Consider the following 24,955-nt stretch of genomic DNA (forward strand, 5'->3'; position numbering starts at 1 on the left):
CAGTTTGGGCAAGCAGGTGCCAGGATGCGAAGCCTTGCCCCTTCCCTGAGCAGCACTGAGAGGGCGACCCCTGACTCCTGCAGTCCTTAATTCCTCCTCATGCCAGAGCTTCCTCACTTCAGTGAGATCCCAAATGCTGCTGACGGGGGTCAAAACCGCAGATGGATCTACCAAGGTACCACCAGCTGGCACAAAGCTGTGTCTGCAAAGTGAGAGAGCTGTCTGAATGAGGCCTCGTTCAACCCAGAAAGGAACACAAAGAAGAAAAAGAAAACATTTCTCCTCATTTTCTTAACAGTCATTAGCTATGTCCTAGCCTGTCTCCTGTCCCCAGGATCTCCCAGTGGCATCCTGTGTTGCAGGCAGCAGGATGGGGCTGTGCCGCAACACCAGATGCCAGCTTGTTCATCTGCTTCAGTTCGTTCGCTCTGTAAACATCCCTGAAAAGCCAGGGCCCCGCACTGTGGCGGTTAAGAGGCATGGTCCTAGGACCCAGGTTGGCACAGGGGTCTGGAGGTCTGGCGTCCTCCTCTCTCCCCTCTACCCGCATGTAGCCGGGCAGGACACAAGGCTGCCCAGGCCAGGGGGTGGCAAGGATTAGCTCTGCAGGAAGTGGGGAATGGATTGAACTCTGGAGACATGCAAAAACCAACGCATACCCCTGAGTGACAAAAAAACTGGCAGGGCTTCTGTGCATTCAAAGCAATGCCATCCAGCTCCAGACTATTCCCTACTCTCTCTCAACTTTATCAGCTCTTTTCCTATGAAATGAGAGCCCAAAGCTGATCTGAGCTTGCCAGGACCACCCAGGGCCCTGCCTAGGCACTTTCCAAAACCGGGCGTGTTCTGGGTTCATGTGCTGTGGTTTTATCTGGGTTTTTGCTGCTCAGGCAGCTCCTGGCATCTCCTACAGCCTTGATGCATCCTCAACCCACTGGAGAACAGAAAAGGAAATCCCACCTTAAGTGTTATCCACACATGTTTTATCTTCTGCCCCACACTTGAATCAAAATCAGTACACGCAGCTCTGATTACAGAAGGGTTTGGATTCGCTTGGGTTTTGGACGCAGCTCAGAGCTGGGGCCTACTTTGCTCTGCTCTCTATTGCCTCTTGGGGACAGCATATTCCTGAAAACCTGAACTGCAGAAAATTTCACTCAGGCAAGCATGACAGGCCCTGTCCAGACTCTGATTGCATGGAAGTCTAATGAAATAAAAGGAAACTTGCTTTGCTTTTACTTCCCACAGAAAGGTGCCAAAGCTTTCAGCTTGAAATGCCACAGTGGTCCTTATCCCCTGGCTGGGAAAGCTGAGCATCCCCATGGCACTGAAAACAAGGGGTCCTGGCAGCCTCCGTGGAAATGCTCCCGTTCTGATAAACACTGTGGCAACAGGGACTGAGAGATGGAGAACTGATGTGCAGCGAGGGCCTTGGACACATATGCCCCTTGGGGGATCTGAGGTACCAGATTAACGAGAAAGCACGAAGCACTGCAAGACGAAGTGCACTCACGCCTCAAGCCAGAGCATCAGTACAGGTGGGCCAGGAGTGCAGGGCTGGAGGGGCCATGGCGCTGAGGTTATGGGGGACACTGCGCTCTGCATGGGCTTGGTGACTAAGCCGAGGGTGGGAGTCGAGGAATAAACAGGCAAGAACAACACGGAGGTTGAGTTCAAGCAACATCTTGCTGCAGAAACGGAGGCATCAGAGGCAAAAAGACTCAGGAAGATGGTCCACCCAAGACACACTCCTGGTGGCAGCAGCATGGTGCACAGCTGTGGGGTCTGTGGTGGCTGGTGCCATGGTGCTGTGCAGTCTTCGTGCTTGCTGCCTCTGTCGACCCTGAGGCAGCCTAATGCTGAGCACAGCTCATAGTGGGGTGCTGAGCCCATGGCCAGAGGTGCTGAGTCTGGGGACAGCTCCTCTCTACTCTCCATGTGGTTGCTTCAGGCTGTGGTAAGCCAGAAGCCAAGTGGAGAGACCAGGGAAAAAGTGTCCAAGCCCTTTTTCAACACCCTGGCAACCAGAGGCAGGGGGTTGTCCTCCCATGCCCTCTCATGCCCTCCGGCCCCCCTGAGTCTGCCCTCAGAGACTTCTGCAGTTTCCACCATCTGATTTTTGGTGTTTGCAACTTGCTCAGGCCACAAGCACCAAAGCCAGTGGCACAAAGCCGGTGGCCGTAGTTCCTCTCTGCCACCCACCCGGGCCATTCCCCACTGGTCTTTGCAAGCAAAGAGGCACCTGGGAGAAAGGGAATAGTGAGGCTCATCTAAGACATTGCAGGATCCACATACATGGACATTAGAGGGAGCTCACAGAGCAGCATCCACACCTTCTATGTGTTTCTCTGGGCCTAAACTCTCTGCATGGCTTTGGGCAGCTCATCTCCGCACCTTTGTGACTCTTGCCATTTATGAGAGCTGAAAGTGGTATGGGTCAGCTCCCTGGCCATGCCAAGCTGCTTTCAAAACCACAGTGACAGGAAAAGCCCTGCAGCTGTTGCAAGGCCTGGGCGTGATGCATCCTCCCTGGGAAAGGTGCTTCTGCAGCCTTGCAGGCTCCTGCAGTCATATGTCCAGGGCCACACAGCGGGGACGCATGGCCTGTGTGCCCAGGTTGCTGCCTGGACATGTACTTGTGGGAGCTGGACACGTCACCCCATGGTGGCCGAAGCAGGACTCCACCAAGGGCAAGGGGAACCCATGCTCTGGAGCCTTCAAGAATTGCAGGGACAGGAACAGCTGACTTGCAGGAGATAAGCCCATGGGTTAAACATGGGCTCCCCACACCCCTGTGACCTGCTGTCTTTGAGAGGTTTGCAGCTCCAGGAAGAGGTGCGCACCTTCCTTTTGGGTGCTGGAGACAGGCGTATGTGTTTGACCAGCTTCCAACTCTCACAAGGAGTTTGGTACACCTTCACTCCAGGCTGCCCTCTCCCTGTTTTGGTGCCAAGATTTTGGCTGGCCGGCTTGGCTTGGGAAATGCTTAGCCTCCTCAGGCTTGGGTGCGAAAGCGCAAATCTCTCTGATGCCCAACTGTTCATGCATTCAACCTCAGCAGCTTGAAATACAGTCATCAGCCTTCCTTGCAAACGCAGAGGCTGGCTAGGCAAGCGAGAAGGGTTAAAACAAGCACTCAGGGGGGTTGCAACCTGGAAATCTCTGTGCTTGCCAGGCCGATAGCAGCAGCAGCATGCATCTACTGAATGCCATCCCATGCAGCAAAAGATTCATCTCAGAGAGATGACGTTCTCACAAGTGCTGTGACAATGAATGCCTGGGTAGAGGAGGGAGAAATCAAGTCCCAGAGAAGGAGAGCTGATGATGACTAAGGCCAGATCGACTTGGAGAGGTAATAATCAGCTGGTTAATCGGCATATGGGTACCACATGGGCCCACCAACACTGACCCAGCCGTGTCCTCACTGTCCCAGATTAAGGCATAGCGATACATGTGGGGGGAGCTAGGGAGGCGGGATGGAGCGAGGAGGACTGCAGCAGGCAGAGCACAGGCAGAAATGAGTAGGAAACCTGGCTCACTGGTTCTGCTGTGCTTGGGATAATTTGTTTGCAGCTCTTTCAAGCCCTCAGAGCCTGACTGGGGAATGTGTTCAAGCTCGTCTCCCAAACCCTGTGGCTACAAAGCTGGGTTTGGCTGCAGTTCAAGCCAAGGCTCTGCCCAGAAGAGAGCTCTAGCAGCTCAGACTTTCGAAGGGGTGAGTCTGAAACAGCAGCATTGCTGAACGCTCCTTGCAATTCACCGCGCTGGCTCTGATGGGCTGAGACGCAGTGGGAGACCTCAGCAGGAGACCTCCCGCGGGCTCTGCGGGACCTTGGTGCAGGATCTGCGATCAAAGCTTTAGCTGCTCTCCGCAGAAGCAGGAGCCCTGTGGCTCCCACGGAGGAATTTGGGGGGTGAATCTGTGCCGCTCCGGCCACTGTTACGCTCACATGGCAGCTGCAGACAGTCAACCTGGCTAGCGGGTGGTGGGTGGCTGGGAGCTCTCCCCGTGCTCACCCCGTGCTCAGCCGGCTGGGCCATGAGCCATGCAGCCAGCTGAGGGCACGCATTTGATGCCGTCTTCAAGAATTGGCCAGGATTGCATTTGTATTTTTTATTTTTTTATCAGACGCTGGCATCTTTGAGTTAGGAAGCCAGGGGAACATGTCCTGGAAGGAAGAAGACGAGGCGATTAAACGCACTGGGAAAACTGGTCCGGCCTGAGGAGCTGTCGACGCCGCACCTGGTGCGCAGCGCGTTGCTGCGGGCGCTGGGCGTGCGAGGTGCCAAAGGCAGCCGCTGTGCTGCCGTGCTCTCGTCCCACTCTGAAAAAGAGACAGTGATTCAATGGGGATCATCTGCTTCGGGCCATGAGGGATCTCCCTATCCAGCCCTTCCCTGATTTCACCCAGCCGCTTCCCTGCTCGCCCCACCAAGCAATGGGTTGAGGACTGGAGATGCAAAACCGGCTCCTGCCAGCCTTTACCAACCTGCTGGCTTCAGGAGCTCTACCCACCAGCGCTGCTGGTCGCAGATGGGCACCAGGAACCCCCTGCGCACCGGGCTCCTTGCCGCTACTGCAGCTGGTGAGCCAGTGGGTAGCGCTGGCAGCGGCAGGGAGGGTCGGTCCCTGCTAGGGCTGCCCCAGAGACCCATTAGTTTGCTCGGGTTGATCCTGCACCCTCCTGGCACCGGCTCCCCAGCCTGGACCCTCTCAGGACCCTTTATTCCTCTCTGCGCAGGAGGGGCCCCAAGACTCCAGCCTGCCCCACCATCTCCCCTGCTCCCTGCCAGGGGTGAGGTGCTGCAGGCCCATCCCGGCCCACCCCAGGGATCCTTTGTGCCTGGGCTTGTTCTCTGGCAGTGCTGCAGAAGGAGGCCGGAACACGTGGAGCGAGCTGGCCGGACTCAGCTGCATTTCCAGGTCGCCGAAGGGTGGCGAGTGAGGAGCGTTGTGTGGGGCACTAGCCTGGGGCAGGGCCAGGCGGACGGGCCCCTTGCGGGGAGGCAACTGGGGCAGCCGCAGCAGGGCTGACAGGGTAACGAAGTGGGGTGGCATTGGGAGGGGGGAGGCTGTGCTGGGCAGAGGCCATGGGGCAGATGTGCGGGGGGGGTGGGCAGGGGAAGGGGCGGGTGGGCAGTGACTGGGAAGGCAGAGGGGCCAGGCCCAGACATATGTGCAGGGGGGGGTCATACCCAGACAGCTGTGTTGTGGAGGGGCAGATGTGCAGATGGGTGCAGGCAGATGTATATGGGGAGGGGGGGTCATGCTCAGACAGATGTGCACCAGGGTATAAAGATGTGCAGGGGGCAGATGTGCGGGGGGGTGATGTGCATGAGGGAGGTCTTGCCCAGACAGATGTGCACTGGGGGTGGACAGATGTGCAGTGGGGGCAAATGTGCAGTGGGGGTGGACAGATGTGCAGTGGGGGATTGTGCCCTGACAGATGTGCACCGGGGGCAGATACATGTGCCGTGGGGTCAGATGTGCAGTGGGGGGCAGATGTGCACGAGGGGGGTCATGCCATGACGGATGTGCACCGGGGCGGACAGATGTGCAGTGGGGGCAGACGTGCAGTGGGGGGCAGAGGTGCACGAGGTGGGGGTCATGCCCATACAGATGTGCAGTGGGGGCAGATGTGCACAAGGGGGGTCATGCCCAGACAGATATGCACCGGGGGTGGACAGATGTGCCGTGGGGGGCAGATGTGCTCAAGGGAGGTCATGCCCAGACAGATGTGCCGGGGGCAGATGTGCAGTGGCGGGGGCACGAGGGAGGTCATGTCCAGAGAGATGTGCAGTGGGGGGCAGATGTGCAGTGGCGGGGGCACGAGGGAGGTCATGCCCAGACCGATGTGCACCAGGGGTGGACAGATGTGCCGTGGCAGGGGCACGAGGGAGGTCATACCCAGACCGATGTGCACCAAGGGTGGGCAGATGTGCCGTGGCAGGGGCACGAGGGAGGTCATGCCCAGACCGATGTGCACCAGGGGTGGACAGATGTGCAGTGGCAGGGGCACGAGGGAGGTCATGCCCAGACCGATGTGCACCAGGGGTGGACAGATGTGCAATGGCGGGGGCACGAGGGAGGTCATGCCCAGACCGATGTGCACGAGTGGGCGGTCATGCCTCGACGGGAGGGGCAGACCCAGCGCGCGGCAGGCTCGGAGGGAGGCGCAGCGGGGCCGCGGCCCCGGCCGCCCTGCGGGGGCACCACGCGCTCCCCGGCGCGCCCCTCCGTGCGCCGGCCGCTTTAAGACCGATTTAAACCCGAGCCCGGCCTAGCCAATCGCCGCGAAGCCTGCCCCCCCTTTGCCCCGCCCCCGCCCGCACCGCCCCAACCCCATTGGCCAGCAGGGCCGAATTTTAAACTCTCCGCGCCCGCCCCTTAGAAACCGCATCCCTGCCCGCGCGCTGATTGGCTGCCGCTCGGCCAGTGCCGGCCGCCGCCGCCGGGCTGCTATTTTCAAAAGAGCCGGGGCCAGGGCGGCGGCGGCGGCGGCGCAGGTGAGCGGCGCCCCGGGAGCGGCCGCGGGGGTCCCCGGCCTCGGGGCCGCCGGAGGCTCTGCTGGGGCGGGGGGGACCCGCTGCCGCCCCTGCCCTGGGGCCGCCGGGCTGCTGTGGGTGACCCCCTCCATCGGCCTGGGCCTCGTGGGGACCCCTGGCTTTGGGGCACCCCCTCCCTGGGGGGCTGGGGTGGGGGGCGGGTGAGCGGGGACCTCAAACCTCCTCCCTGAGGTGCCCTTGTGCCCCCTTCCCCCTGTGCTTGAAGGTGGGTGCAGGTCAACAGGGAGCCTTGACCCCCTTGCTGGGGGTGCAGGGCAGTAGGGACTGGGGCCCCCCTAGGCCAGGGAGAGCTCCCAGGTCCTCCCCCCAGCCCCCCCTTAGGTGTGCACCAGCCCCGTGTGCTGCTCCGCATGGCCACCACCAGCTTTGCACAGGGTGGCTGCGGTCGGTCCCTGCTGCGTCCCCCATGCCAGAAGGAGCAAGCTCCCCGTGACACCCTGGCATGCCCCTTCTGTGCCTTGGTTTCCCCTGCTCTGGGGGGCAGCCAGGCCCTGGTACCGAGCCCTGCTCTGCCTCCCCCCCAGCTGTGCTTGGAGAGAGGCCCACGGGAGACGATGCCGGTGCCACGCAACGCCAAGACGCTGGGCACCAAGCAGCCCCGGGTGGGCAAGGGGGGCACCGTGACGGAGAATGGCAAGCCTGACAAGGTAAGCCCTCGGCTGGGTCCGGGGCCGCAGCCCTGCTGCGGCCAGGAGGTGTGGGGGCTTCTCTGGGGTGGCTGGCCCCCTGCTGTGTCTCACAGCCTCTGTTGCAGGAGGAGAGCTGTCAAGCGAAGAGGTCCCCGTCCTCACCTCAGGGGGCACCCAAGAAAAGGTCGGCGTTTGGGGACATCACAAATGTGAGTGCTTCCTTAGGCTGAGGGGGTTTCGGTGCTCCCTTTGAGGCCTCGGAAGGAGCGGGGCTGCCTCTCTCCAGGGCATCCCCCTTGCGCTGATGGAGCGGAGAGTGTCCTGTGCCCCGTGGTGGGGAGGACAGGTCTGACTCCAGGCTGTATGGAGAGGTTTCACCCCCCTCTCACCTTGCTTCCCTCTACGCACCCTTCTGTATGACCTGCTTTCCCCCCACGACAGGCTCACAAGAGCCAAACGGTGATGGGGAAGAAGGAGGCTGTGAAAGCTGGGCCGCGCAAGGTGCAGAAGGCCCCAGTTGTCCTTGGGGTTGCAAAGAACAACGAGATCAACCTGAAAAAGTGAGTAGCCAGGTGAGACGGGGGACAGGGATGGGGGGAGACACGGTAGGGTCAGCACCTGGAAACCAGCCCTGCAAGGGATAGGGAAGAGCGAGCAATAGTGGGGGGACTTCCTCAGGGGATGTAGAGCCTGTGGGATGGTACCCTGGGCCCTGGAGAAGGGATGTGCTGTACTGTTGATCTATGGCACTAGCTGCTGCAGGTGGTTGTGTAGGGCTAGGAGCTGGATGGGGTGGGCAGTGGGTAGTTGGGTCCATGGGGGCGTATTAGAAACTGTTGAGCCACTTTCTGAAGCAACAAGGGGCTGGAGGACCCCTTAGAGCTGGGAGATGTGGGCCTCCTCCCTATGGTGACTTATGCTCTTGTCCTGTTCAGATCAATGAGAAAAACTCCCCCGACAGAGACTCCTGCAGAGCCCAAGAAGGTTCCTGTGCCAGAGGAACCTGCGCCTGTGCAGGTACCACAGTCACCCAAGGAGTGGGCAGGGATCCTGGGGTGTAGCATCGCTCCTGGTCTCATCCTGCTCTTGCTGGTGATGCAGGCCTGTGGCTCTTGCCAGCGGCACTAGGGCACCAGGTGCTTTGAACCTTAGAGATGCGTGGGCCGTTGTGACAGGAGCTGGGGAAATATAACCCACACCTTCTTCCTTCAAAGGTCTCTTGTGGGAAAGAGCAGGATGGGGGCTGCAGGGCAGGTGGAGGCAGAGCTGTCAAGCAGATGGGGTTGGGGGGACAGTTGGAGGTGCAGCTGCATTACCCTAAAGGGGTGACCTCCCCAGGTACCCTGCAGAGCCATGCCAGCTTCCCTCAGGTTAGCTGGCAGCATGCAACTGCCCCTTATTGATGCTTGGGGCCATTCTTCCAGGTACCAACAGTGGAGGACATAGACAAGGAGCAGCTGGGTGACCCCTACGCCAGTGCAGAGTATGCCAAGGAGATCTTTGACTATATGCGGGAGAGAGAGGTGGGTGCTGGGTGCGATGGCAGCTGTGGCTGAGCCAGGCAAGGTTGCCCACCCTCAGAGAGGAGCCAAGGTGCTGCCCAGAGGCTCTGAGTACCCAGCAGCAGTGGGCCTGTCACCACTGCACCTCATTTTGGGGTAGGGGATGTCTAGCAAGTCCTTAACATCCCCTTTCTTGATAGGAGAAATTTGTGCTCCCCAACTACATGGAGAAGCAGCCAGACATCAGTGGGGACATGCGAGCCATCCTGGTGGACTGGATGGTGGAAGTGCAGGTACATGGATCTGGGGAGGGGTCATGACTTTTTGGAGGAGCTCCCTGCCCTGGGTAAGGGTCAGGACACTTGGCATGCAGGGCTTTGTCACTTAGAGGCTCCTGTGAGAGTTCCCCAGTGCAGAGCTGATCTGCTTCCCCCACCACCGCAGGCTGGTGGCAAGCCTACATGACCCTACTCCCAGCCTGGCCCTGTGGGCACCTCTCTGGCCCTTATGGGGGAATTCTTCAACCAGGCTGGGGGGACAGTGGTGGCCTGGCTCTTGTGTGATTTCCTGCCACTTGCATTCTTGCAGGAAAACTTCGAGCTGAATCACGAGACTCTATACTTGGCAGTGAAGCTGGTGGACCACTACCTGGTGGAGGTGGTGAGCATGAGGGATAAGCTGCAGCTCATTGGCTCTACGGCCATCCTCATTGCCTCCAAATTTGAGGTGACTCCTTGCATTGTGCTGCATCAAAGTGCTAGGGGCAGAAGGGACTTGGTTTCTCCAGCCTTCCGTAGCTATGAGTTACAGAGAAGGCCAGGAAGCTGCAGTGCCAGGCCACTGCTGATAAAGGATGCCAGAGTGGCTTGTCTGCCCATGTGCAACCTCCTCCTGTCCCTGGGGCTGTGAATGCAGGCCAGGTGGGCTGGATTCTGCCTACTGGTGACCTGGGTCCTCACTGTGCAGTGCAGAGACTGCCAGGACACCTGGGTTCATCCTGTGCAAGCAGGATTAGGAGTTAGAGCCAGAGGGTGGTCAGTGTGACAGTGGAGGAAAAAGGCTGGGGCAGTTACAGACAACACAAACTAATGCTCCCTCTGTTAAAATGTCCCACTGAACATTGTAATGGACCCAGCAGGACTGCCCTTTAGGGGACCTGCAAACTGCCAGGCTGTGTACCTCTTCTGCAAATGGTAGGATTCCCTAAGCGTTGCCAGGATGAGTTCCTGTTAGGGTACTGAGCAAGTTGTGCCCCGGCAGGAGCGGTGCCCTCCGTGTGTGGATGACTTCCTGTACATCTGTGATGATGCCTACAAGCGGGAAGAGCTCATTGCCATGGAGATGAGCATCCTCCGCACTCTGAAGTTTGATATCAACATCCCCATCCCCTACCGGTTCCTGCGACGCTTTGCCAAGGTGGGTGCAGCAGGAGGATGGGCTGGCGTTGCACCCATGGGGTGCTTGTGCCTCCAGGCACCCTTTGTGTTGCCCTCCCCTTAGGAATGGACCCTTGTGCCCCACAGTGTCCGCCAGGCAGGTTAGAGCCAGGTACTATACCTATTTCTCCAGCCTGGTGGGCCTGAAGTCTGGCCTGCCTGGGTGTAGATGTGCGTTCCTGCAGCTTTGGGCAGGCAGTGCTCCAGCCCTGTGCTCCCTCCTGTCAGCGGGGAGGGTTTGGCCAGGTCCTCCACAGCAAGGGTCAGTGGTGCTGGTGTAGGACAGCCTATGCAATGCTGCAGCCTTGAGACTCTGGGCCCCTGTGGCAGTACCATGCTTTGGATCCCCCAAAAGGCCAGGAGGTGTTGCTCAAAAGGTTGAGCCTTTCCCTTTCTGCCTGGCTCCAGTGTGCTCGTGCCAACATGGAGACCCTGACGCTAGCCCGCTTCCTCTGTGAGATGACCCTGCAGGAGTACGACTACGTCCGGGAAAGCCCCTCCAAGCTGGCTGCCAGCTGCCTGCTCCTGGCGCTCACCATGAGGAACCTCGGAGGTTGGGTGAGTGCCACCTGGCTCTGGGTGCCCTGGCACCCTCCCGGGGTGGGGGGGGCTACACAGCCAACTTTGCCCTGGCTGCAGACACCCTGCAGGATGGGGCAGGCCTGTGTGCTGGGGCAACACTGGCTCAGCTGGCACTGGGCTTTATGCTACAGATGGTGCACCTAGGCCTGCCCAGCAGAAGAAGGGAGGTCCTGCCTCAGATGTTTGTGGGGTTGGGGAGAAGGTGATGGGTGTGCCTTAGCAAGGAGGACCCAGCTCAGCCAGTCTGTCCCTTTGCAGACACCCACACTGGAGTACTACAGTGGGTACCGCTCCCAGGACCTGCATCCCCTAGTGAAGAGGCTGAACTTTCTACTCACATATCAACCCCATGACAAGCTGAAAGCTGTACGCACCAAGTACTCACACAGGTGAGTGGCAGGGGCTCTGAAGTACGCCTGCTCGCTTAGTGCAGCTGTGAAGGGTGGCATCAGGAGTGCAGGTCCTTGGGCCTTGCAGGGAACTGGGGGCACTCTGGTGGTGGCAGTAGGTTGTCAGCACTAGGACTGAACTCTAAGATGCTGCAACTCCTTTCAGGGTCTTCTTTGAGGTCGCCAAGGCCACCCCCATGGACATGCTGAAGCTGGAGGAGATACTGAAGAGCTAGCCCTGACTCTGTAAATAGTCTGTAAATAGCCAGGTGCTCTCTGGCATGGGAGCGCTATGTATATAGATAATGTGATTGTTTTAACTAAATGGGAGGGAATGGGGAGGGTGGGGGGGAAAAAAAAAGTCATGTAGAGCTGTCAATAAAATATTGTGTACATGTCCTATGTGCTGGTAGTGGCTACTGGGACAGGGGTTGCTAAACCTGTGTAGGTGCTGGATATGGCACACAGGTGGAGATTATGCTGAGCCATGAGCTGTATCAGGGTAGATGGTGAGAGCAGGTGTGAGCATTTAGGGGCTGGAGGGAGGAAGGGTTGAGAGCAGGAAGCTCAGGGGTGAGGGCTGGAATGGGCCAGGTCCCCATCACTTTCTCCCTGCCCTTTGCTTCACTTAAGCAATGACACTACACAAGCAGCAGCAATAAATATCTTTTCTCCAAGTATTTACACAGCTTAAATACCCACATGGGGGAGGAAGGGAGTCCTTGCTTTGGCCCCAGCTTGGGCCTACATACAGTAGTCTAGACCCTCTGGTTCCTGTAGTGAGCCTACTGTGGGCCGGACTGCGAGGCATGCCATGCCACATCGCCTACCAGACCATACCTCCACATTAGTGTCTCCAGCCCCACAGGCTTGGGGAGAAGCAGTGGCTCCAGGGATGCTAGGGAACGAACAGACAAAGCAAGGCAAGCATGGGGGGCTCCACACACATGAGGCACACTGGGGATCTGGGCTTCCCCCCCTTCTGGCACCCAGCCCCTGGGCACCAGTCCCTAGGGGCTAGAGGTCCTGGGACAGGGACCCAGTGCGCAGGCTCGGCTGCCATGCTGAGCCCTCGTTCTAGGGCGTGCTGCTGAGCTCCTTAATGGCCTGGAGGATTCTCTTCATGTGGCCCACTTTGGTGATCCCCAGGTCCTGTAGGGAGGAGAAAGGTGGGTTGGCTTGCTTGTAGCATGGACCCTTGCTTCAGATCTCCCCTGCTGCTAGGGAAATGGAGGAGCAGAAAGGAAAGGCTGTAAAGTCCAGCTCCCCTTGCTCTTGGTGTGAGTGTGTGGTCAAGCCTCACAGTGAGCAGCTGCCATGCTTGCCAGGAGCCTCTTGTCCTGCTTGCAAGCATCTCTCCGTGCAGCCAGAGGGTACAGTAGAAGCCCTTTGTCCCCCTTGGAAGCACCTCTCTGTGCAAGGAGAGGGCTTCCTAGGAGCTCTTTGTCCTTTCTGTAAGCATCTCTCTCCCCAACAAGAGGACTTCCTGGGAGCCTCTTATCCCTCTTGTAAGCATCTCTCCATGCCGTGAGAGGACACAGGGAGAGTCCCTCCTCCCCTGTGCAAGCATCTCTCCATGTCTGGATGCAGGGGGAGGGCAGGATTTTGCAAGCCAGGAATCCTAAAGCAAGACCCCTCCCTGCTGCCAGCTGCTGACCACATGCAAACATGAGCAAGCCATGCCAGGTGAGCCCTGCAGCACTTTGTGCTGGGGAGCAGGGTAAGTAGGTGCCTTCCCATGACATCCCCTGCCTTAAGCCCCGCCGAGGGATGGGGAGGAAGAAGAGGGAGCTCGGGCACAGGTGCTACCCAGGCAGGGAATCTGTTGGCAGGGGCAGAGATGGGGGGATGAGGGGGTCTTGTACCTTCAGGTCTCTCCTCTCCAGCAGGATCAACTCAGAGCCCTGGATGTCATGGCGGACAAAAATGTCTCTGTACTCCCCTAAACCAAGTGATTCCAGCCAAGCTGCCACCTCCTCGGAGCCCCACTTGTCTGCTAGCAGGGAGGAAAACCACAGACATCCAGTGAGCCCTGCTGGAGGCAGCTGGACACAACTGGCCAAGGCAAAGCAGGCAGCTGAGGGCAGCAGCGGGCAGCATGCTGCAGCCAGCATCTCCCATCCCACCCCAGCTCTGGCAGGGCCTGAGGTCACAGGCAGCTCAGGCAGGAGAGGAGTTTTCTCCTCTCCTTAGTTTACTTACAAAGCATCTGTATTTTTAACATTGCACGTCTCCCCTTCAACAAGGCCCACAGCCATGGAGCAGGGACTAACCCACAGGCTGGGGATGAGCTTTACCAGAATCCAGCTTCCTTCCACCTGCAGTGGAGGCAGTGGAGTTACAGTGCTGGAGGGCTCTGCATGTGCCTTGGGGGAAAAGTTAAGCTCTGAGATGCTGCCAGTGACAAAGGGGATCCTGTGGCACCCCGGCATGGCTGGCAGGGCTCTGCCACCCTCCCAGGGGTAGTGTGCCATGGTCCCTCCATGGCAAGCTCAGGCCTGGGGCAGCCTGAGGCTGGTGGCAAAACAGCAGTAGAATGGGTTGTTGCATGGTGGATACCCCATTACGGGTGTGTTTGTGCCAGCGAGGCAAGTTTAAGTCCTTCTCCCCTGCCAGTGGTCCAGCCACTAACCCTTATGGCTGGTGGAGTCACATCTCTGCCAGCAGAGGCAGGACATTTTATTGACCCTCCTTCTTCACTGAGGACTCTGGGGTCCCCAGGGACTCTGGTCTGAGCCTACCTGAAGGGGCTCAGCCCTTCACCCCTCACATACAGGACTGATGGCCAGGGCAGTTCAAGTGCCCTTCTCCCACCTTGGTGTGTGACCCCCTTTACCTGGGAGGACGCTGTTGGATTTCTGCTTTGGCACCTTGTCTTTATCTTTCCTGGGCTTGGGGATGTTGAGGCGAAGCTTGAAGCTGCCCTTGTTGGCTGTCCCAACGTTTTCCTGTGAAAAACAGATGGGAGCCGGACAGCCCTCCAGCACTCATCCAATGTGGCCTGGTGATTTGGGCCCCCCCCATCTGCCACGCACCCACCTCCTCAGCAGAGTGGGCAATGGGGGCCAGCCAGTGGATGTCTAGCAGCCTCTGCAGCTCCTGGCCGAGCACGCTCAGGGGACCGTGCAGTGCCTCCTCCTCCTGCGGTGAGTCCAGCTGCAGGGGACAGGGACCGTCCCCAGCCCCTCTGCCATGAGCTGGGGCACTGGCCAAGGGCCCGGTACCCTCCTCCAGCGAGGACCCCTCCACTGGGGGGCTTGGGGTGCTCTCCGACCCTGCACTCACCACCTTCCCTTCCAGGAATGCCCTGGTCTCAGTGTACAGCGCCTTGATGCTCAGCACCACCTCCACAGCCGCATTCCTGCTGAGAAACTGGAAGAAGGCGGGAGGGAGTCCTGAGTGCCTGGGCCCCAAGCTGGTAGGGCGAGGGGTCCAGCCCTTCTCCCCTCAGCCCCAGCTCACCTCCGGGCTGTTAGCGGCTTTGTTGGACAGGGTCTCACTCAGCGCCAGAGAGCTGGTGTTGACGGCGTGGGCCAGCTCCTGCTCCATGGCTTTGTGAGCCTTGGCTGCCTCGTGGATCCTGTGGGTGAGACAGGTGAGAGCGCGTGGGATCTCCCAGCCCAGCCGCAGGGAGTGGAGCTGAACAAACACCCCAGGAGCAGAGGTGGAGGAGAAGGAGGCAGTCACCCACCCCATCACCAGGTACCTGAGCAGGGCAGGGGAGCCCGGCTCTGCAACCTGCGTGGCCTAGTAGAGAGGGAGCTGTGAGATTTGGGGGGGATGTTAAGGCAGGCAGCCCTCAGTGCCTGCAGCAAAGTCTCTCTTCCCCCCACCCTGTGCCTGCAGTGAAACATCCATCCCTTGCAGCTCTCAGTGCTTGCAGCGATGCATCTGGCCCAGCACTCTTGATGCCTGCAGCAAAGTATCTATCACCCCTGCTCCATGCCCACAGGAAAGCACCTCCACCTCCCCACAGCCCTCGATACCTGCAGTGAATCATCTATGCCCTCCCAGCCCAGGGTGTCCGCAGCACAGCATCCATTCCCCCACAACCCTGGTTGACCACAGCAAAACATCCATCCCTCTGTGGCCCTCAGTTTCTGCAGCAAAGCTTCTGTCCTCCTGCCCTATACCCACAGCCTGACCTGGCAATGAGGGTCTCAGCAACCTGCGAGACCTGCAGCAAGAGGCCAGTTTCCTCATCGGTCAGGTACTCCATGGACTGCTGGGAGCTGAGCCGAGGCCGGGCAGCTGCTCGGTAGCTCTCCCCTTTCTGCTTGTCCTCCCAGGACTTGAGGGTGTTTTCAAAGGCCTGTGAGAAGAGGGAAGCCCTCTAGATGCTTATTAGACCTCCCCTTGCCCCAGCACAGCCTGGTTTCACAGGCTACCCGGACCCTCCAGATCTCAGCATGCAAATGGACGATCCTGTCCCAAAGATGCAGGTGCTTCTGGGGCAGAGCAAGATAGATGCTGAATAGGAACATGGTGCCAACTTCCATGTGTGGCAAGTGAGGCCAAGCCAAGGGAGAAGGGCTTTCCCTGGATGTCCTGGAGGCATCTGCTCCAGACCTAACCTGCTAGCCCCCACGGCAGGCTGGAGGGCAAAGCTCACCCGATCTCTTGTCAGCATCTGGGCTCGGTTCTTGTGCTGGATCTTGATGATTCCTGGTGGCTGGATCCAGGCTTCTCCATCCACCTGCACTGGGACGCCCTCATCCCCCCGGATTGTGATCTTCACCATACGGCACTGCAGGGCAGATAGCCTGGAGCTGGCACCACAAGGCTGGCACTGCCCACTGTGGGGTTCTGCTTGGTTTAGCATCTGTGTTGAGGCTGAACAGTCTCCTGCCACCACCTGTGACCTTTAGGTGCCAGCCACAAGGCCAGAAGCCTAGCAGACCCACACCACCCACAGGTCCTCTGCTGCACTGAGGTTGAGGTGCCCCAAAGCTTTCTGGTGCCACAGAGGACCTCATTCCTGCTCGCTTGCATCAGTGTGGGCACACACAGGTCCCAAAGAGTCCTTTCCTTTCCTGGCCCCACCAGAGCCTACCTGAGCTATGCGGTGGTGCTGGAGATTGATAACTCGTGACACAGCCATCTGGATGCTGCCGAAGACGGCCACTACCTCCAGCTTCTTGTCATCAAAGGATGGAGCCCCAAAGTTCTGCGGGGGGGCCAGCACAACTGAGACCCCCAAGTTGGAGTCAGGCCCCAGCACTTTGGGACCCACCCCCCGCCTCCCTCCACACTTCCCCCCACAACGTGTGCCCAAGGCAGGGACATCCCAGACCCCTGCCCACCCTGGGGATCACAAGATCTCCAGGATCACAGGAAGAACAACCTGTGCCCTCCTCTCCACCCCACAGCGCTCACACTCACGTTGTCCTCCTTGGTGCCTCCCCAGAAGTTGATGCCCCCAGCATAGCTGGGGATGTTGAGGACAGCAATGCCCTGCAGGCTGGGCAGGGAGATGGGCACCCCGTCGCACTGGAAGAGAAAGCCGAGCCTGGAGGATGCCAGCCCTTGCTGGCCTTCCCTGCCCACACAACCTCCTCACACCCTCGCTCATCGGGGCACAGCTCCCCTCACCCATGTACCTCCAGCTGCACTCGCTGCTCCAGGTTCTTGTAGGTGCGCTGCAGGAGCTCCTTCGTGCCCAGCACCCCATACCACATCATATTCTTGGTGCGACTGCTGCCGGGGCAGAACAGACAGGGTTAGAGGGACAGCAGAGTCTCCTCTGTCCTGTGGCAGACCGTGCTCCCTCTGTGGGGCAGTGGACCAAACCACCCAGTCTGGACCCTGGATCCTGCACCCTACACCCCAATCCATGGAGGCTACTACACCGCCCATCCCAGTCTGCAGCTGCTCGCAAAGGGCAGCAACTCATTGTCCCCTTTGCAGCCAGAGCCTAGCAGCCTTGACAGCTCAGGCTCCCAAAAACAAGGTCTTAACCCTTCCAGCGCTGTTTCAGTTACTGGAGGGAAGGCATAGGGCAGGAACCAGCTTTTCAGTTCCCTTTCAGGCTTGGACTCCAGATGAGCTCAGACCTGGCACGTTCCTGCTCTGTCTCAGTTTCCCTGCTTTCAGGACAGGGTGCTGCCTGGCACCTCCTAGGAGATGCAGGATGCAGCACCTGGCATGCAGGCATGCTAAAGACCCCTTCAAGTCCACACTGGCATGGCAAGCTCTTGCCCATCCAGGTGCACAGCAAGTAAACCCCATTGAGCAGCTCCTAACACCAGTGCACAGTTGGATCCAGCAAGGCTTTATCCCAGGCCCCATGGGTGTCTGTAGCAGGAGCCTCACAGCAATCCTGCTTCCCAGGGTTCGTTTGTTACCATCTGCATCCAGAGGTGCTTATGCACCAGCACAACAGCTCTAGGTGGAGGTGCAGCCCTGAGCTGACCTCGCAGTTCCTGGGATCCAGAGAGTCCCTTCTGGTTCAGGAAGCCCCAAGCCAGAGAGCCAGGAGGCAACCAAGCTGCATATATTTTTGCTGGGGGTTCAGCCAACCTGCATTTCTTGGGATGCTCATCTCGTTTGTTGTTGAACTCCAGAGAGATCTTTGCATCCAGGCCGATGCCAAAGTAGTTATTCATGACACATTTCTCCGAGAATTGGCTAAAAGCAGTAGACAGGGAAAGTGGGTTGGTAGAGAGCCACTCACAGGTGATTGCTGGGGTGGAACTGGGAAATGGGAGCAGAATAAAAATAGCCCGAGCTGCAATGTGAGCAACGGGAGGGGGCTTGGCATGGGCCAGGAAAGGGCTGCCAGTATCAGGCACAGGGAAGCTCCACCCAAGCCAGCAGGGAGACCTAGTAGCTGTGTCTGGGGCCACTTTGGTCCCCCCACTGTGACTCTCACTGAGCACCTAGAACCTGGCTGGAGGTGACCCAGTGCTCCCAACTTCAGCATCTACAAGATGCTGGCTGGGGCTCTGACATTGTGAAAAGCAGCATGTGCTGGCTCACATCACCAGGAGGTGGCTGGCACTCGGGCACTGAGGTGCCAGGGAGGGCTCAGGGCAGGGGACACCTATGACGCCAGGCAGAGAATGCCCGACAGCAGTGCTGTTCTCAGAGGCAGCATGGGCCAGCAGGTAAAGCTGACCATCAAGCTGCCCGCTTGTGCTCCCTGCCACACAAGGGGCGCATGCGGACAGCCAGAGTGGCCTGAGAGCCCTCTAGAGAGCTTGGCCTCTGACTCACAGGGCGCTGGGGTCTTCAGGGAACTGCAAAGTGCCGAAGGTGTCAGGCCTGTCGAGGATGATGGAGGAGGTTGCAGAGGTCACTGTCTCTCGCCGGGAGCCTGGCCAGAGCAGGAAAGGAGGCAGCTAGTAAATTTGTCCTTACCCTGATCGCCTTGAGTCCATCCCATCTCAAAGCTCAGCCCTGTGCCACCTCAGTGCCCCACCACAGCTTGCCCTGTTAGAGCCTTACTGAGCCTCTCCGCCTCCTTGTTGCACTCCTCCGAGCTGTCCTTCTTGGTGGGGCCCATGGTGCCACAGTAGGCTTGGGTCTGCTTGTTCTGCTCATCCACAGCTGGGTGGAAACAGGCATCACAGCGCACTTCGGGGCAGTCCTGCCTGCCTACACCCAAGGGTCTGGTCCCTCCTGGGTGACTGCCCCTCTGTGCCCAGGTGCCAGAGTGAGCAGCCTCCCGGGATCCAGCACTGCCCCTGCCAGGCATGGCCAGAAGCTACTGTAGCCATCCTGCTACCAGGCAAGCTCACTGCTGGGACCAGCACCAGGCAGGGCCTGGGCTGACATGTCCACCTTGGGTTCAGGACCCTCACCACCCCCTCACCTTTCTCTGCTTGCTCAATGATTTGCCGCAGGGCTTTCTTCAGGCTGTTTGCCCGCAGCATGAGTTGCTCCTTGGATTTGAAAATGCGAGGCACAGGGCTAGGGTTGAAGCCACTTTCTTTGTCGTGGTCCTTGGCATCAGCCGGCATGGCCTGCGACATTCCCTCAGGGACCGTGATGGCTTGAGCCTCATCGTTCAGCTCCCGCACCAGCGAGTCCAGCTTCTCGTTCAGCATGGCGCACTGCAGGATGCCCACCATTCACACCACCCTGCACTGCTGCCCGCTGCCAGCACAGCGTGCTTTCACGGGCACCCCATGTGCCACACACATCAAGAGAACAGGGTACCAGGACAAGTCTAGCTGGCCTCTCCACCGGTCCAGGATCATGCCCCCAGCACACGGGGCCTGTCTCCTGCCCCAGCCCCCAGTTGCCCCCCAACCCACCTTCCGTGCCATCAGCTCAGCCTCCTGCTTGTTCTCAGTAGCTCTCTTGTAAGCCCTGCCGACTTCAGCCACAAAGTCATTCACGGTGCCACACAGGAACCTGACAAGGAAAGGGGCAGGATGGCAGCAGGGGCACAGCCCAACTGGCTGGGCATGGGCACCATCCCTTGGGGGACCATTGGGACGAGCCTCCCTTGCTCTGGTGGGGCAGTGCCAGGACTATCTGGCACTTAGCCTGGCATCTGCTGCTGGCAAGCTGAGTGTTAATCTGATCCAGGGAGGGCTCAGCACCCCTGGGTGCATGTCTAGGCACTGGCTCATGGGCAGCTGCACCCTTGTCCCCAGCACACCCCTTACTTTGCAGACGAGATCACCACCGAGTGCTTGTCGGACTCCAGGATCTTGGCCAGGTGGAAGGCAACGGAGTCGGCGTAGTGGGAGATCTGGGCCTGGGGGGACAGCGGTCACAGCTGGGGCTGTGCTACTCTCCAGGGTGCCCCAATCCAGGGTGGAGACTTGCCCAGCCCACCCTGGACCAAGGATGAACAACAGCCCTCCTCAGCCCACCCCCTCCAGCCCCAAAGGCAGGCACATGGTATTCATGCTGTTGGGCAGAGGGAATGCTCAGTCTGCTTAGCCCCTGCAGGACACACCAGGAGGGAAACTGAGGCACATAGCTGGTGGGGGAATATGGAAGAGTCAAAAATAGCCTCCCAGTCTCCAACTCTGCAGGTCAGCTCCATGTCTCCCAGCTACCCTGCCCCTTGGCGGATGGCAAAGTGCATCCCAGTGCAGGGGGGTGGCTTTGCATGTGTTGAGCTGAGCCCTGCCAGACTCATTTCACTGTGCCCAGCCAGCTGGAAGCCCATCTGCAGCCTCGATTCCCCAAGGACTGCAGGCATGACCTCTCTGGGGGCCGCACCTTCCCTTTCACATATGTGAGCCCACGGCAAGTGCCCCCCCATCTCAGCTCATGGCTTGAAAGGGGACCAGCCTTGCCCCGCACAGAGCTCTCATCCCCCAGAGCGGCCTACCTGGATGTTGGAGTCCCCATTCTCCTCCTCCTTCACAGCTGGGGGAGATTGCTTGGGTGCCTCATAGGTCAACACGCTCCACCTGGCAAGGAGAGACCATCACTAGCTGTCACTCACCCCAGCCACTCATCCGCCCACCCTGGGCACTCTAGTACAGGACAAAGGCCTGGGACATGCCAGCAGACCGAGAGGGTAGGGGGGGTGACCGAGAGATACAGGAGATGACAGTGCCAAGTGGTGAGCAGAGATGCTTCTGCCCAGCCCCATAGGAGCCCCAGTGGCCCGCACCATACTCACCGGTCCAGCATCTTTGTGGTGGCCCTTTCTAGCTTCTCCAGGATCTGCAGCAGCTGGGTGTCATCATCACACAGGCTGCCCCAGCCCAGCACCCGTGCCAGGTCATTGCCGGTCCCCAAGGGTAGGACACCCAGCTGGCACTGCAGAAGAAGGCCCAGAGTGCTCTGAGCAAGCTGGGGACTGCGGCAGGCTCAGCCCTGGGTACCCACATCAAGGTGAGGGAGGAACCACCTGTAACACCACTGGCCCTGCAGCTGGGGTCCATGTTAGCCAAGCACCCGCTTCTTGTCCCTTGCACCCCAACCTACCCATGCCAGGAGTTTGCAGCACCCTGGGCATGCAGAGGGGGCTGGCCTGCCACCCCATTGCCCCACAGGTGCCTGTGTTAGGGAGAGGGCTAGGATATAGCCAGCTCGCCCAGCTCCATGCCGCGGCGATGCCATGCAGCCACGCTTCTGCTCACTTGCTTGTGCAGGCCAAGGGCATCGATTTCAGAGAGGACCCAGCCCACGCTGCCGTCTCCCCCACACACCAGGATCCGGAAGGTGGAAAACTTCTGGAAGAGTCGCAGCCTGGCCGGGGGCAGGAGAGAGGGAGCTCAGGGCTGCATCATACTCCTGCGTGGGGCCCACGCTGATGCAACCCCCCCCTTCCAACCCCGTCTCCCTGATCCTGGCAGGACAGAGAGCACCCAGGCTGGTGCTTACCCGAGGTGCGGGCCGCCATTCATGAGGTCAAAGACTTGGGCCGGGTTGAGGAACTGCTTGAACTTGCGCAGAAACTTGACGCCCTGGTTGTCCCCGCTTTTGGAGTTGACGAAGGCCAGGAGTGGGCTGGAGCAGGATGAGGGGCAGGTGGCCTTCCAGAAACCTGTAGTGAACCCACATATGAGCCCCAAGCAGCGTCCCCATGCCTAGCTTCCCTGAGGACATTAAAGACCTTAGGAGACCAGAGACCACACAGACACCTGGATTGTGCTATGCCCAGCCTGCAGGCTGCTGGGGTCAAGAAAGAGGGCTGAAATGGCAGTCAGGATGTTCAGGGGATGGAGAAGGGAGAAAGGAAGTTTGAGCTGAGAGGTGGCAACGGCTACAGGGAAGGAGATGGGGATGGAGATGGGAATAGGGATGAGGATGGGGAAGGGAATGGAGATGAAGACGGAGATAGGAATGGGGATAGAGATGGGGAAGGAATGGGAATGGGGATAGAGGTGGGGATGGGGAAAGAAATGAGGAAAGAGATGGGGGATGAAGAAAGGAATAGGGATGTGGATAGGGATGGGAAAGGGGACTGGAATGGAAATAGGGATGGGGGAAGGGCCAAGGCTGTGCCAGGTCGGCATGAGGGGCAGGTCCAAGTTTGTGCCTATAGATGCAGTGATGGAGCATGGACCCAGGCAAGTCACCAAGGTGAAACCTGGGCCTGGGCTGCTGCTCTGACAAGGACAGAAGTGGTGGTGAGCACAGGATGGTCAACTCCTCTTCATGCCAGCAATCCAACCAGGACCAACCTAGCAAAACCCCACAGCAGCAGGGGGGTAATCTGACCTAGCAGTGCAACCCAGGGTGGCATTGGCAGAAAGCACGACCACAGGCAATAGCCTGCAGCCCATCAGTACCCACTGAGGACCAGCCACCCTCCAGCTCTCCCAGGACAGCCTCCTGCACAGGAAGCCATACTGTCACCCCCAGCTCTGCTGCCTGCTTGTGCAAGAGATCTGGCAGGGTGGAGGTGAATGATGCAGAGGCCTAGGGAGGCTTGGAAGCCAGCACTGTGCTTTTAAAGAAATTAGGTGGGGAATGAAATGTGCTCGAGGCAGAGGAGAATCGATAGCTGGCCTGGAGCCCGCAGCTGGCTGTTGCACACCCTGGCCCATCCACGGCACCCCAGGATGCAGCCCTCCATGGCTGGTGTCCTGCCTCAGGCATGCTCCCGCAGTCATGCTGCTGCTGCATCCATGAGCCCTGAACCACCTGTGGCTCCGAGTAGCCGCCTGTGCCTGCCCAGGCTGACCCCCAATGCGCTTCCCCTGCCCTAGCCACCACCGCAGCTTTTGTGCAGAGACCTCAGGCACTTGGTAATCCAGACACATCCTGCCTGTCTGGTATCTCCCTTTGCAGCGGCTGGAAGAGTTTGCAAGCTGCGTGGCTATATAATCACTAGCTGTGGTATTGCAGTATCTGTAAATACTGCCTCAGCTTCATCCTGGCCCTCCGCGAATCCAGTGCTGAGCTCCTTGCCTTGGCTCTGCTGAGGGAGCTCTCTCACATGCTCCTTCAGTGGGACCCTTGCAATCTCTGCAGCCCCCAGCCCCTTGCTCCCACCATCACACGCAGACCACCCCGGGAGCACACAGTGAGGGGCAGTTGGAAGCCCTGGTGCCTGCACAAGCCCCGATGCAGCGACCCTACCGCAAGCAAGGAGGCTTTCTGGGGCGGCCAAGGGAGCTCCTGGTAGGCACACGTCCATGCAGAGCGGCATCATCACGGCCCACCGTGGGCCAGCTGGTGCCTCTGCCTGGCTCAGGCATCACTAGATATCTGCTACCGCCCGGGAACAACCGGAGCGGATCCGAGAACCAAAACACCGGGGGCTGCTGAGTCAGTGTGTGGGTTGGGAGCGGAAGAGCCTGCTGCCGATTGCACATGTACAGCGGGGGAGAAATCACGGCGGGGAGGAGGGGGAGTGCCGAGGCCTGGCAGGGTTATCTGCCACCAAAGGAGAGCCTAGCCAGGGTCAGCCAGCAAGAGACGGGCTGCAGACCCAGAGACACAGCTCCTGCAGCCCCTGCCAGCCTTGCATAACCAGGCTGCCGTGGGAGGCATGGAGCAGAGATGCTAATAGGGGCCCAGCCACAAGGAGACATGGCTCTTAAAACTGAAAAGAAGCCGCGTGATGGTTACCCTGACAGCATCCTGATGAGTAACGAGAAGCAGATGAGCTACCGGCTGAGGGAAGCAGCAAAAATCATTAAAGAACAAGCAAAGAAATATCTGGAGGAGAAGAACAGATTTTGCTCAGTGGAGGCAAGCTGGACCCCTCCGGAGAGGGGGAGGGAAAAGGGGGAGGGAGTCTCCCTGGGCCAGGTATTGCTTCTCTCCATCACTGTGAGGTCAGGGCACCGAGAGCGTTTCTCCTCCTGACATCTCACAGCCTCACAGACCAATTGGGGAGGCCGTGCTCTGTGTTAAAGAAAAGCCAGCAAAGGTTTGGAAATAGAGAAATAACCCAAGCAAGGCTCTTGCTTTGCTCTGCAAGGAGATGAACGGCTGAGCAGCCATTGATCTGGGGCAGCCACTGCGGTTAGAGACAGAGCTCGAGGCTGGCACCTGGAGCTGCACCATTGACTCCAGCCCAGGGAAAGCCAGGCCACAGAGAGCAAAGGCACCCACACCCCTGTGGAGCCTGTGGTGAAGGAGAGGGGCAAAGACACCTCTCTCTGCAGCTATCCTAGGGAAAGGGGTGGAAAACCACAGAGAGGATATATGGAGAGGACTGAGCAGGGATGTGGTGTCTCAAGCCACCAGCAGGTGCACTAGGTGAGAGCCCAGAGCAACAGTGGGCAGGGACCATGACCAGGGCCACCGTGAGAGGCAGGCCTGGCAGGAGCGACTAAAGCAATACCTGGAGAAGAAGTGCCACCCCAAGGCATGGCACTGCTGCAGCCTTAGGTTAGAGCACATCACAAAAAGCAGAGTTCAGCCGAAGGTGCTGCAGGGAGGGACATCATTGACTCTGGAACCTACTGACCACAGTGCTGCTGGTGCCGCACAGAAAAGCAGGCCGAGTGCTATGATAGCCTGGCCAAAGACTGCTGAGGAGGAGCTGGAGCTCACAGGACTCATGAGGTCCTGTCCCAAACAGTTCAAGAGAAGCACTTGTCCTCTGCATCCACAGATCAGCCATTCCCCACTCCAGGACTCACCGTCTGAATCGATGCTGTTCAAAGCGGTTGGTGGGATGATGGAAACTTTGTACGCGCCCAGGGGGCACCTCTTCCCAAAGAGCTCCTTGCAGGCGCTGTGAACCTGGGGGTACAGAGACATATGCATGAGTTGTGGCAGAAGCAAGGGGACCCAGCACCAACCCCTAGCTTTGCTGATCACTTCTCATCGAGCTTCAGTTTCCCCAGGGATGTAGCCAGAAGGAGCACTAATTTTTTAGCAGCTGATTTTTTAGTGAGTGATGAGTACCATGGCTGGGAGAAGAACACCAGATCCAATCTCAACCCCAGCTCTTTGGGTGTCTGATGCACAGCTTG

General features: G+C 59.0%; 2 protein-coding genes across 13 annotated transcripts in view; one reads left to right on the plus strand and one right to left on the minus strand.

The window, feature by feature from the left end:
- The first annotated feature begins 6,408 nt into the window (after positions 1-6,408).
- CCNB3 (cyclin B3) lies at positions 6,409-11,506 on the plus strand. Of its 3 annotated transcripts, none has more exons than XM_068957070.1 (12): positions 6,409-6,507; positions 7,092-7,214; positions 7,322-7,405; positions 7,638-7,756; positions 8,132-8,213; positions 8,621-8,719; positions 8,899-8,991; positions 9,287-9,424; positions 9,959-10,114; positions 10,543-10,692; positions 10,975-11,105; positions 11,272-11,506. In XM_068957070.1, exons 2-12 carry the CDS (start codon positions 7,122-7,124, stop codon positions 11,339-11,341), a joined length of 1,215 nt encoding a protein of 404 aa, XP_068813171.1. In that variant the 5' UTR covers positions 6,409-6,507; positions 7,092-7,121; the 3' UTR covers positions 11,342-11,506. The 3 variants fall into 3 exon arrangements, with proteins under 3 accessions (XP_068813171.1, XP_068813172.1, XP_068813173.1); XM_068957071.1 differs by having other exon boundaries at positions 6,495-6,507; positions 7,089-7,214; XM_068957072.1 differs by lacking the exon at positions 6,409-6,507 and adding an exon at positions 6,536-6,620.
- Positions 11,507-11,755: 249 nt separating this feature from the next.
- Positions 11,756-24,955, minus strand: part of DGKK (diacylglycerol kinase kappa) — a 34,694-nt gene continuing 21,494 nt past the window's right edge. For 6 of the 10 annotated variants that reach the window (XM_068957061.1, XM_068957059.1, XM_068957062.1 and 3 more), the window contains 21 exons: positions 24,620-24,722; positions 21,402-21,564; positions 21,158-21,266; positions 20,695-20,834; positions 20,398-20,479; positions 19,721-19,812; positions 19,364-19,463; positions 18,919-19,159; positions 18,552-18,653; positions 18,321-18,420; positions 17,625-17,732; positions 16,706-16,802; positions 16,488-16,595; positions 16,159-16,272; positions 15,718-15,852; positions 15,251-15,417; positions 14,568-14,685; positions 14,145-14,477; positions 13,942-14,053; positions 12,971-13,101; positions 11,756-12,257 (listed from right to left, as the gene is read on the minus strand). In XM_068957061.1, coding sequence (XP_068813162.1) covers positions 12,183-12,257; positions 12,971-13,101; positions 13,942-14,053; positions 14,145-14,477; positions 14,568-14,685; positions 15,251-15,417; positions 15,718-15,852; positions 16,159-16,272; positions 16,488-16,595; positions 16,706-16,802; positions 17,625-17,732; positions 18,321-18,420; positions 18,552-18,653; positions 18,919-19,159; positions 19,364-19,463; positions 19,721-19,812; positions 20,398-20,479; positions 20,695-20,834; positions 21,158-21,266; positions 21,402-21,564; positions 24,620-24,722 — 2,730 coding nt within the window. In that variant the 3' untranslated portion in view covers positions 11,756-12,182. The remainder of the gene's footprint in view (positions 12,258-12,970; positions 13,102-13,941; positions 14,054-14,144; positions 14,478-14,567; positions 14,686-15,250; positions 15,418-15,717; positions 15,853-16,158; positions 16,273-16,487; positions 16,596-16,705; positions 16,803-17,624; positions 17,733-18,320; positions 18,421-18,551; positions 18,654-18,918; positions 19,160-19,363; positions 19,464-19,720; positions 19,813-20,397; positions 20,480-20,694; positions 20,835-21,157; positions 21,267-21,401; positions 21,565-24,619; positions 24,723-24,955) is intronic. The other 4 variants (XM_068957065.1, XM_068957064.1, XM_068957063.1 and 1 more) reach the window with 4 other exon arrangements.

Source organism: Struthio camelus, chromosome 11 (assembly GCF_040807025.1).
Source record: "Struthio camelus isolate bStrCam1 chromosome 11, bStrCam1.hap1, whole genome shotgun sequence".
NCBI classification, from domain to species: domain Eukaryota; kingdom Metazoa; phylum Chordata; class Aves; order Struthioniformes; family Struthionidae; genus Struthio; species Struthio camelus.